The following is an 11,383-nucleotide window of genomic DNA, read 5'->3' on the forward strand; positions in this document are numbered from 1 at the left end:
AAATACAGGTGGGCCAATGGAAGTGTTTAGCTGATACAAACAGTGGGCCCATAGTACTGTGTAGTGTAGTATACCAGTGCAGACTGTTCTATTGACTTTGGTAGGTAGTGTATAAAGTATGTGCCTGATACGAACAAGCGGGCCGAGTGGGTGGTGGTACTGATATACACAGATAGGGCGAGAGTCTAAGTATATAGAACAATCATGGACATGGGTCGGTCAATGGGTCGGTGTTCACCGAACAGCTCCCACAATACACCTGGCAGAACTGCCTCGGTCAAAAGGCACTCGGTCAAATATCATGGATGAGCCAGTTGGTCAATATGTAGGTATTTATGGACGAGCATGCATGATGGACTTGTGAAATTAGTCGGTCAATAGGTTTTTTATGGACTAGCTGCTATTATGTGTTTGCTAGAAACACCTCGGTCGGTCAAGCTAATCTCGGTCATATATAATGTACGATAAATCGGCAGAAACTGCAATGGTTGTGCCAATATCATGACAAAATTATATAGAACAATCGATTGGGCACATGCAGTATAATTTTATTGTGCCAAATCAATAAGACCAATATAATTTATGCTGACAGGCCAGGAGGCAAGAAGTATTCATAAATCAAATCTGAACAGACAGAAGTATACTCTGCCACGGGCACTGAAACACATCAAGATCAACTGGGCTGACATTTAAATGACACAGGAGTCAATGTACAATAGGATTCACATCAGAACTATTCAATTCAAAACCAAGTGATATGTAGATGTAATTCGCCGACGGACAAGTGATCTACAGTACAACTATGTAATCAACTGAGTGATCAGGGGGGGGAGTGTGCGGCCGAAGGAAAATGTGATCCACCTGGAGCAGGAGCTGACGAGGGACCGGCATGTGCTGACGCCGAAGACAAATTTCCAGAGATGGAAGTGCTGCCCTGCATGTCAGGACAACCGAAAGAGCGGGAAGCTGAGGTTTGACCGACGCCAACAGAAAGGAGGATAGGAGCAATGGAAGGACCAAACACGCCGTTCAAGTACCTCATGCCGAATGCGGTGGCAGTGGAATCATTGCCATGGCTCACCATCGGTGGTGGGAACGATGGATTGGCAAGGACCCGCTCCTGCCGAAGCTTCTCAACAAGACCGACAAGTCCATTCACCAATGTCACGGTGGTGCCGACATCAAGCTGCACGGCGGAAAGCTCGGCACGCATCGAGGAGATGCGAGCGTCAAAATCGTGCTCCATCACATTCACCCTAGCAAGGGCATTGTCGTCGGCCGTTTGCATGGCATTGACTTGAGCCGTTAGGGCGAGCACACGTTCGAGGATGGTAGGTGCTGGCGGCGCCGAAGGAAGGGAAACAGCATCGGCGACACGAGTTGGTGGGACATGAGGGACGGGCAAATCGTCAGTGTTCTCCAGCCAATGGTCGTGGGGGAAGTCGTCCGCAGAAGCAATGGCTCCAGGCTGGTCAACCATGATTTGATCAGCGGCCTCAGCCGACATCTCAGTAGGAATGTCAGTGTGCTGCTCGGCGTCGGTAACAAGATCCATATCGGCATCATCGTGGCTGGCGACAGACACCTCTGCGAAGGTGAGTTAGAGCGTGTCATGGCAAAAAAAACAAAATTACCTACCGGGATCCTCAACAGAATCCTCAGATTCCACCATGGGAGTCGGTGGACGTGCGCGCAAGGTTGCTCTGGTGGTCCTGGATTGGGCCTTGGACTTGGAGGCCGGTGCGGCCTTTGGCCGAGGATGTGACTTTGGAGCCCGCATTGTTGCAGGGCCGCGGGTATCGACCGACATCGGTCGCTCACACCGTACCTTCATAAAATGGCACTTGGCGCAGGACTTGATGGCCTGCCCCTTCCTGCCGACCACAACAAGGCAAGATTCCCCGATGCATCTGTCGCATGGTGGAGTGTACTGTGAACAAGTTAGTACTCTGTCACCGAAATCAACTTGCCTCACTGACCTCCTCCTCATCATTGGCCCTCAGTGGCCGGCGCCCTCTGATAGGCCCAGCGATGTCAACAGCCTTTTCCTTTCCTTTGCCCTTTTGCTGGGCTCGGCCAATCTTTGGTTCGGCGGCCGGCTGAAGAGTCTTGAGGTCGACAGATTGACAGGATGAGGTAAATCTCACCTGCTTGACGTGTTTCGTCGTACCCTGCAAAGTCCTCAGTGATGATATAGACACTGGCATTACTGCCATGCTTACCTGTGATTTGACCGGCACTACACCGGAAGATTCAGCAACCTTGGCCCGCTAATCTCATGTAAGTGGTTAGTTGAAAATGGTCAAAGGAAAACATACCTTGACTATGATGGTGCCTGTTGGCCGCCTGTCCTCATCCTCGGTGTCGGAGATGATAGCCTTTGACAGATGTTTCAACACCTTTTGCTTCTTCCTGCCCGACTTGACGTCAGGGCTGTCTTCTCTAATTCTACGAGCCCCCCGGTCAGACCGTTTGCCCTTGTCAGTAATGGTGCTAGGAACAACGGGCTGTTGAGAATGACCAATGCGAGGGAGTGAGGCGATCGGCGGAACAGACAGCCTTGTGGGGGCTGGTTCTGGTGCCGGTGCCGGTGCAACTGCAGGTTCCAGATCAGGTGCCGGATTAGGCACATGTGCAGGTGCATGCGCCGGTGCAGGCGCAGGCACCGGTGCAGCAGCTGTGTGTTCTGTGATGGTATTAGCGCACCCATTTGAAATGAAAAGAATGCCGACTCACGATATCCAGCAGTCTTTGGGAAGAACGGATGTGACTCCATACGATAATCGTTATGGCACACACGATCCCATTGGGGGACAAGACCTTGATTCATGGTCGCCCGGATTTCAGCGGCTGCAGAAAGGAGGAACAGCGAGATGACCGAGCACGTCCTGCCATGCTGCTGCAGCGCTTGAGACTGTGCATGGTGAGTAGGTACATAATAATGAGAGTGAAAAAAGACACACCAGCTGCCGCGCTATCTCATGCGCCTGATCCATCACTTCCCGGCCATCAGCTGCCCAGTGTGTGATTCGGCTAAGCGAATCGCGCAGAGATTTGTCGGCAAGCGCCAAAGCAAGATCGGATTCGTGTTGTGACGGCATGGTTCAGAATTGACGCGAGGTGACGGCGACGATGTTGAATGTGAGTGAGGAATGAGAAAATGCGACAAAGGGCACCACATTGTAAGACCGCCAGAAATGGCCGAAGTACGGAAATGGCCGAAGTGCGGCAGCAACGTTCGGACTTCTTCATTGTTTACCAACTGCAGAGTGTAAGTTCCCAAAGACCTCTATGGGTCCCCACGAGAATTTGGTTGACAATGCTCGAAGGCTACAGGACGACCACATCAAAACCAACTGCAATTTTTTCGTCACTTGGGACCAGTGGGTGCCACCAAAGTTGTGCACAACTCCCTCCCCTCAAAACGGCCCGAAACACCATCAAACTCACATTAGCCCTGAGCAATTGAATATATCCAGGCGATATGAACTAACAAACTATTTACTTTCAACTATGCCATCCTGGCAGACACAAACCGAAGCACTTCCCACCCAACATGCTGGTACTGAAAGTAAGTTTCATGTTAAATTGATCTTTAGTGGTTGTTGACAACGTTAGTATTTGACATGTGCTGGAATTTCGAGGATGATCCAATGCCGACGGTGGAAAGACCGAATAAAACTCCATCAGCTGAACCGCACATGCGAAGCCAAGGTAACTCGAGTCCCTTTAGAATATTTTAGACATCTAACGAAGTGATTAGCGTTTGACATGTGTTGGGACACTGAGGTAACTCCGGCGCCGACCGATCCGGCGGAAGCGGCCATACCACTGAAAGCAGGTGAATATGATCTATGTTGGAATGGCGAGGAAGGTCTACCGACGATCGATTTGGCGCCGATCCTCCAGCCGGACACCGGAGAAAATGAGACCATCGATGTTACGGACACCAGAAAGAATAAGACCATGGATATCACAATACCCGGCGGAGCCGGTCAATACGATATGTGTTGGAATGACTGTGCATCTGCAGAAGCAGTGGGATATATAGGTGAGCATTGGTTATTAGCACTGACGACTGTGACTAAATATTACTTAGGCGATTTTGACATGTGCTGGGGCGTTTCACCAATGGCAGGAGATGATCACGTTGAAAGTGGTTTGATTGCTGCACCGGTGATTGACTTGGTCAACGCAGGTGGGTTCAAATGGTTTCTGAATGTAAGTCACAGACACTGACAATCAAATCCAACAGCGGACACTCAGGCATCATATGACATGTGTTTTGAAAATATATCGCCGACCACATCTCCAGCACCGAGTGATGGCTCGCCAAGTCAGACAGTCGAGGCAGGCGAAGAATTGCTGCGCCGAGCCAATTTGAGGCTGGAAAATATTGATGCTGCGATGAGTAGGTCTATGTGTCTTCTCATCATCGAACTCATGTCAAGGATCGCCATGTTACAGGAGATGACCGAGGGCAACATTGCAGAGATCTCTTGGATGCCAACCAGGGTTTGATTTCTGATTACCAGGATGCCCGTAACCAATTTGTGACAGCCAGCGCTGATGTCGCGAAAATTGAACATCTGATGAACATGCACCGCGAGATTGATGATCCCCTGCATATATTGCTACTAGCAATGAGGAAAATGGGCCGGGGACAGTCTCCAATTCAGTAGTGTAGAAGATTGAGTGGAGATAACAATGTATATATCATGTGTTTAAATACCATCTAAATACCAAACTCGTTGAAGACCGAGGAGAATGGAACAAGCCACATGACATGTGAGACCGCTGACAACTACACATAGTCGGCATATCTCTTGGGCTTTTGTCGAATTTGGGCGCCAAGCCTGTTGTCAATCTTACTCCTTGTACTCCTGGCTGGTGCATCAGAGAGCGAGCAAGCCGCCGATCTGGTAGCCTTGGTCTTTTTGGGCGACCGGTCATTCACCGCCGGTGACCTGTCTCTGGCGGCAAGTGATTTCTTCGGCAACCAGTCATTTACCGCGGGCGAGGGCAACCGGTCATTCACCGCCGGTGACCTGTCTCTGGTGGCAAATGATTTCTTCGGCAACCCGTCATTTACCGCGGGCGATATATTCCTAGTTGCCTTGGTCTTCTTGGTCGACTAGTCATTTGCCGCTGGTGTTGCCAGAAGATGTTCCATACCCCGACGAGTTGAATGTGGGCCGAAGCTACGAATGTGCTGGCCACGATGATGAGCACCACTTGCGTCATAGCCAGCTTTGGGTGCAGTGTTGCCACCACTTTCATCGGCTGATCCCTCGGTCACCTGTTCGATGAGCATGCCGGTCCTGCCTGCAGTAGTGGCTTGTCTGTTATGAGTAACTTTCCTGACCAACTCTACCACTGGTCGGCCCATTTGTGCGAAGTCTGTTGGCAGTGAGATGATGGCAGGCTCAATTGTAGCTCTCTTACGCAAGCTCTTCGGTCGTGGTCTGTCATCTTACTCTGACTCGCGCCCCACCTGGTCACTGTGTGTGGTAATTGCATCTTTCTCCACACGGTCGGAGGCATCGGTGTTGTTAGAGTCTTCATCGGCAGAACTGATATGAGCCCGTTTGATGAACCTCGGCGGCCTTTTTGGAAGTCTGGCCGATGACTTTGCAGTTGGCCTGGGCCATAAGTCCTCATCATCAGCATCACCATCAGACCCATCAGACCCTTCGCCGACTGGTGAATGCATCTTGCCCTTGTCGTCAATCCACACTTTGAACTTTAACGTTAGTCCAACCTGGTGGTCTTGTCGGTCCAACCAACATTCCAACAAGGCATTGGCTTCATTCCGTTGCATTTTGGATGGGTCTGTGATCTTGATATCATTTGGCAGGTATGTGCTGGAGATGAACCGTGACTGCCCCTTCATTATGTCACTCCATGGCACTGGGACCTTCCGTTTTCCGCAACATATTCCTATGGCGGCGGGTGTCAGATAATGGCACAGGTCTTCTATCATACGGCTTACTGTAATGAATGGTGAGGAATGACCGAATCATTGCCTTCTTGACTTCAAGCGAGACACCCTTAATATCAGGCAATATCGGCAAATCCATACGGTCCAGGTCGAACTCGTAATGAGGCTTGGGGACTCGGCGAGTGCCTCCCAACAGTGTGCCGTCCTGGTCTTGGTGGAGGCAACATGAATTATATGAAGCGCCTCTCAGATGGTCTTGAGACTTACCGAATTCATCACCGATAAAATCTTCCCATGCCGGTAAGATGACCTGCCAGTCCTTGCATTTCATGAAGCTGGATCCTCTTCCGAGGTGTTCATTGAAGTCAAACCTGCCAAACCATGTAAGCACAATGACCGACCAACCGAGCATATCAACTTGCCCAGATGTAAGCAGGGCGCCCTTCTCGTCTTTCCAGGATCCCAATACAAAGAGTCTCATACCGGCCTGAGTAAACATCTCTTTGGCGAAGTGCTTGATCATTTTTTCGCCCTTCTTCTTAGCTGTCTTGGCCTGGACTACAGGGTCAGGCGCTTGATTTGTCCACTGGTTGGCCTTTGCCCGGGCTTCCTCCAACTCATCATCGTTGAGCCCTTTCATGATTGCCGTCATGGTAGGTTGATATCTTCTGAGGACTTCTTTCTGCTCAGGCTTCTGCCCAGTCTCCTCCTCGATTTCTTCACATATTTGCTGAAGAATGTTGGCCTTCCACTCCTCTTCGATGACTCGGCGGGCTGTCCATTTCTTTTGCAGCTTCATCGGCACTTTGGCATTAACCTTGGGTTTCTTGTGATTGTAGAACCACTGCCTGTATCTCTGTGCATGATGACTGTAATGCAGCATGACCCGAGATCAAAGCCGAAAATCTTACCTCTTTTCGTTGCTTCAAGAGCTCTTTGTCCATCTTTGGAGCAAAAAGTTTTGCCTCTCTGGTGGCCGCTTTGAAAATCTGTCATTGCTCAGTTCCACTTGCCTTCTCCCAGTCCTCAACATGGGACTGCAGTGTGGTTGTCTCTTGGTCGTTCAACCGAGGCTGATCACCGGTGATTATCTTTGTCCGAGGCATATCACAGTAGGTAGCTTGGAGTAAAGAACCTGGAAATGTACGTGTAGGAGAGCGTTGATGTGGTTGATGGAATGAAAAATGGAAGGAAGCTCATGTGAGTTATGATTCACATAAGTGACACACCCATGTCATAAGTGAACGTAAGGGCTAGATTGTGCCAAATAGTGTGAGCCCTATCACTACAAGACTTATTGAGTGGTGTAGATGCATAGGTGGGTGGGTGGCATGAAATTGGAGGATCTGAAGTGCTCTTGACATATCATATACACAAATCACTATCGGCCATTGGAATTGCGCCGTGAATATCCATGCCAATGATTACCGAGAGATCAAAGTGACTATTACATACTAGGCATTGCATTTGGCAGTTGAATGTAAGCACTAAACCGTCCCAAAGTCTAAGCATCTCATTCCAAACAACACATCCTGACAAATGCAGCACTACTTCCGTCCATGGTCAAGTCAAAGCCAAAGGCCTGGAGTCCTCCAAAGACATCCTCTTTGGTTCAATAGGAGAACAAACAAACATCTAGAGGAGATATGGGACGATTTGTCAAAGCTCGACGTTACAACAAAACAACATCGGTTCATTCATCCCCCAGAAAATCGCCTACAAAGGACCGATCTACCAGAGCACTTCATGAGGAGGGCGACCATGAACACTACGACCTAGGTGAATGTAACTTGAAGCCTTTTCGTCTTCGCAAGTCCATGGCAAGCTCACCATTCACTTGCCTTGTCTCATGTGCTGACACCAAATATCAAGAGTCAAAATGACTATCTGCGCGAGTGGCAGTACAAGACCGAGGACTACTTAGACTTGCTCCTTCAGCGAGAGGGTCCACCTTCCAACAGGATGTGCTCTGTCTGTCCAAAGGATGGAGTCTACAGATGTCATGGCTGCATGGGTGAACCGCTCTTCTGTACCCATTGCTGTCGGACGTTTCACAGCCGCATGCCTTTCCATCGGATCAGTCAATGGACTGGGGGATTCTTTGAAGACACTTCCTTGACCAAGATTGGGTTTGAAGTCCACCTTGGCCATGCAGGCGAGCCTTGCCCCAGACTGACCGATGAGTAGTGCGACACAGATGATGAAGGAGACCAATTCACAGACGGCCCATGGATACCATTGGTTAATGATCCTCGGATGACTATGGTGGTGGATACGTCCGGGCTCCACTCCATGATGATCAGATTCTGTCAGTGCGCCGGTGCACTGAGCCCGGACATGCAACTATTTGAAACCGGCCTCTTCCCTGCATCTTTTACTTCGCCGAAGACAGCATTTACATTTGCGGTGTTGGACGACTTCCTGCTGGACAACCTGGAATGCGGGACATCGGCAATGAACTACTACAGTAAATTAAGAAGAATCACATCAAGCGTGTTCCCTCATCTGGTTCCAGTGAGTGATGTGGATTTTCTGCATTGCATTGCTCACAATAGCCGAAAGGACTGGTACAGAGAATTGATGAGGGTCGGCAGGCAGTGGAGACAAGTGAAGCAGCTCAAGTGGCATGGGTTTGGCCATGAGAAGCGAAAGCCGAAGGCAGGGGAGCTTGCACTCTTCTGTCCTGCATGTCCTCAGCCCGGTGTAAACCTCAGTATGTCAGACAGAAATGGATCCGACCCTGCATGGCTATATTCCAGATCTTTGGTCATGGATGGCAATTTCAAGGCCGAGCATTTACATCCCACCAATCCGACCGATGAAGTGGCATTGACTGACAGCTTGGGCTTCATGGTCAGCGACACCCGATACAAAATGCATCTATCCCAGGCGCAGGACATTGTACAAAGGTCAGACTGTAATAACCACCGAGCGGTCAACCAAGCAAATGCTTCCCGCCACCGGCTGGAAGCCACAGGGATAGGAGGGTGTGCTTGCGCGAGACACGGGTGTTTTGTCCCTCATTCAATGGTGGACTTTCAGAAGGGGGAAAGGTTCGCCGTTCCAACTGCTAAATCAGCCAGGTTGAACTGATGAGTTGGCCGGTCAAAGGCAAATGAATATGGATTACGCGCTGTGTCAAGCTCTGGGGTATAACACCGATAGTATTGATCGGGCATTGACTTTCTATGACATTAATTGTCAATACAACAAGCATCTGAGCAAGCGGATTGAGGACTCGCCCTATCTTGACCTTCCATGGGGCATGGAGATTATTCCTGGCATTGGGCTCTGGCATGTCCACGGCCATCAAGACAAATGCTATGTGCGGTATGCATCCAATTTCATAACAGGTGCCGCCAGAATCGACAGCGAAATCATGGAGACCCTGTGGGCGCCTTGAACATCATATCACCGTCGGCAAGAGGGATGTCCACCCCTCACCGAAAGGAGTGTTTGGACTTTCAGATGAATGATTGCAATTTTATGAAGATGATATGCATCAGTGAGCAATATCATGTTATCCAGCTAGCAAATTCAAATGCATTTAGGCAAATTCCTTTGCCGAAAATTTAAGGAGGCCGTGCAGGGAGTCCAAGACAGCCGACATGCATTTGACCGGTTGAGCGAGACCGCCGAGGATGACACCCTTGTCAAATGGGAAGCAGAGGCCACTGCTGCTGAAGATGACCGACTTCATAATCCCAGCTCCATGGATATATATGAAGTTCAGTTGACCAAAGGTCCGTTGCAATGGGACTCTTGTATATTGAATATGCTGATGTCCTTGTGGCACAGCACCAACAAGAAAACAGCAAGAGTTGCACCTACTGAACCGTCAGGCACAATGGCCCGCCGGTGAGATTCACCGGGGTGCTGCAACTTGGCTGGCCTGTGGAATGACACTGGAGGAAGTGCAAGTAGCCCTCCTGATCAATGTCAACAAGTTGGGGAAACGGACGACTGACAATCAGAAGCTGGCTATTGCCCGGCGTCGTGACAGATTGCAAGGTCAACTAGATGAATTTGTGAGGGTCGCACCGACATTTCTTGGCAATGAATTCAACAGCTGCAACCATTTGGACAGTATGACAGTTATGTTGGACGCAACAGAATTGGATTCCGTCGGATCATCATCAGAGGCTCCCGATCGGTCAGATGATGAAGACCAACGTGATATATCGGTGGAGTTCAATCCCGAGACCGTGGTGATTCCATTACTGTCAAACATCAGCATCGAAAGGTGCACCGAGTGGGGCGTCTCCGACCTTGTGCTACAAGAAATATCCTTAAGAGAGGGCCAAGCAAACGATGCATTGCATGCTGTGAGGGTCAACTTGGCCGACAAGGCTGTTCTCTTTCGCACCACGGTTCAGTCGGCAAAGTCACAAGCACAGTTGACCAGAGCATGGGCTCGTGTGCACTCAGTTGACAGAGTTCTTAACCTCAACACACAGATCTACGCAAAATGCCGGAAGCAGCTCATTAATCTCGGTGCCGATGACTTATTGATGAAGTATTGGCTATTGGAGAAGGCCGACCTCAAGGCCACTACCGTGGTGGCAGACCCAAATGCCCGTGGTCAAAGAAATAGCACATTAGCCTGGTTTTGGTCCATTGACGTCGAGGGGGATTCTACCAGCAATGACTGGATGAATGAATGTATGTACTTCGCCGACCTACCTCTTCCTATATAGTCGTAATTTACTTGCCAAATAGTTTACCATGTCCATTGGCTCAGGACATTGGCACTGCGAAATCGTTGGGAAGAGGAGCTACTGCTGGTCGGTCGAGAAATGACATGGACGGTTGCATTCTTTATGCATAAATCTCAACAATGGGTCCGCCAAATGCAGGAGGCCGATGCAAAGGACATCATTGGGCACCGCTGCTATGCAGCCCGCCAGGCTCAAATGTATCTCCGACTATCCCAGCATGCAGAAGACAGCTTTGAGAGAACAAAAGGGGTGGCTGAGGTTGCGGAGTGACCGGGGTCCACATGCAGCTGCTAGATTAGTCATCAGTACAATGCCAATCCCCATAAAAGTTTTTTCCGTGTTGATGTTAACTACCACCATCATGTCCAACTCCCTAACATTGCATATGAACTGAGTGACTTTACTCCGTGGGATGCTGCCAATGTTCTAGAGTTTGCTACGTCTCGATTCGCCGCGATCTGGCTGGCTTGCGACCGAAACCACATCCCTCGAACGCCGGCTTACAAAGCCACCTTCATTTGGCATCTTCAGTGGGAGGCAGATGTAAGTACATCATCGTCCGTCGGTCGGTCGGCCATTGTGATCTTGTAGCTGATGCCTAAATCAGTGTTTTGTATTCCAATATATTAACATATCAGTGGTCCTCAACATCCACCCAACCATGCCCGACCTTCTCTGCAGCATCATCGGCAGATTTACCCGATTCCAAACTGGAACCATCACA

The 11,383-nt window shown here is 49.7% G+C and overlaps 5 protein-coding genes across 5 annotated transcripts; 3 read left to right on the forward strand and 2 right to left on the reverse strand.

Annotated features, from left to right (window-relative positions):
• Nucleotides 1-820: 820 nt before the first annotated feature.
• Nucleotides 821-3,101, reverse strand: HD556DRAFT_1447806 (uncharacterized protein; the record flags this gene model as incomplete). Its single annotated transcript, XM_041307339.1, has 8 exons — nt 821-1,587; nt 1,639-1,930; nt 1,980-2,099; nt 2,148-2,171; nt 2,223-2,270; nt 2,319-2,686; nt 2,737-2,914; nt 2,964-3,101. The coding sequence occupies 8 exons, from the start codon at nt 3,099-3,101 to the stop codon at nt 821-823; spliced, it is 1,935 nt and encodes a 644-aa protein (XP_041155795.1).
• A 412-nt stretch (nt 3,102-3,513) lies between these two features.
• HD556DRAFT_1447807 (uncharacterized protein) lies at nt 3,514-5,138 on the forward strand (the record flags this gene model as incomplete). Its single annotated transcript, XM_041307340.1, has 6 exons — nt 3,514-3,571; nt 3,619-3,714; nt 3,764-4,051; nt 4,100-4,198; nt 4,256-4,515; nt 4,815-5,138. 6 exons carry the CDS (start codon nt 3,514-3,516, stop codon nt 5,136-5,138), a joined length of 1,125 nt encoding a protein of 374 aa, XP_041155796.1.
• A 335-nt stretch (nt 5,139-5,473) lies between these two features.
• On the reverse strand, nt 5,474-6,885 carry HD556DRAFT_1447808 (uncharacterized protein; the record flags this gene model as incomplete). The annotated part of the gene is made up of 4 exons (XM_041307341.1): nt 5,474-5,940; nt 5,993-6,151; nt 6,209-6,797; nt 6,853-6,885. 4 exons carry the CDS (start codon nt 6,883-6,885, stop codon nt 5,474-5,476), a joined length of 1,248 nt encoding a protein of 415 aa, XP_041155797.1.
• A 1,018-nt stretch (nt 6,886-7,903) lies between these two features.
• Nucleotides 7,904-8,128, forward strand: HD556DRAFT_1245029 (uncharacterized protein; the record flags this gene model as incomplete). Its single annotated transcript, XM_041298500.1, has 1 exon — nt 7,904-8,128. The coding sequence occupies one exon, from the start codon at nt 7,904-7,906 to the stop codon at nt 8,126-8,128; it is 225 nt and encodes a 74-aa protein (XP_041155798.1).
• A 69-nt stretch (nt 8,129-8,197) lies between these two features.
• HD556DRAFT_1312003 (uncharacterized protein) lies at nt 8,198-10,929 on the forward strand (the record flags this gene model as incomplete). Its single annotated transcript, XM_041300603.1, has 7 exons — nt 8,198-8,455; nt 8,504-8,994; nt 9,053-9,271; nt 9,295-9,446; nt 9,493-9,684; nt 9,740-10,603; nt 10,661-10,929. 7 exons carry the CDS (start codon nt 8,198-8,200, stop codon nt 10,927-10,929), a joined length of 2,445 nt encoding a protein of 814 aa, XP_041155799.1.
• Between the last annotated feature and the right edge of the window lie 454 nt (nt 10,930-11,383).

This window comes from Suillus plorans (assembly GCF_016647745.1).
Source record: "Suillus plorans strain S12 chromosome Unknown HD556scaffold_67, whole genome shotgun sequence".
Lineage (NCBI taxonomy): Eukaryota > Fungi > Basidiomycota > Agaricomycetes > Boletales > Suillaceae > Suillus > Suillus plorans.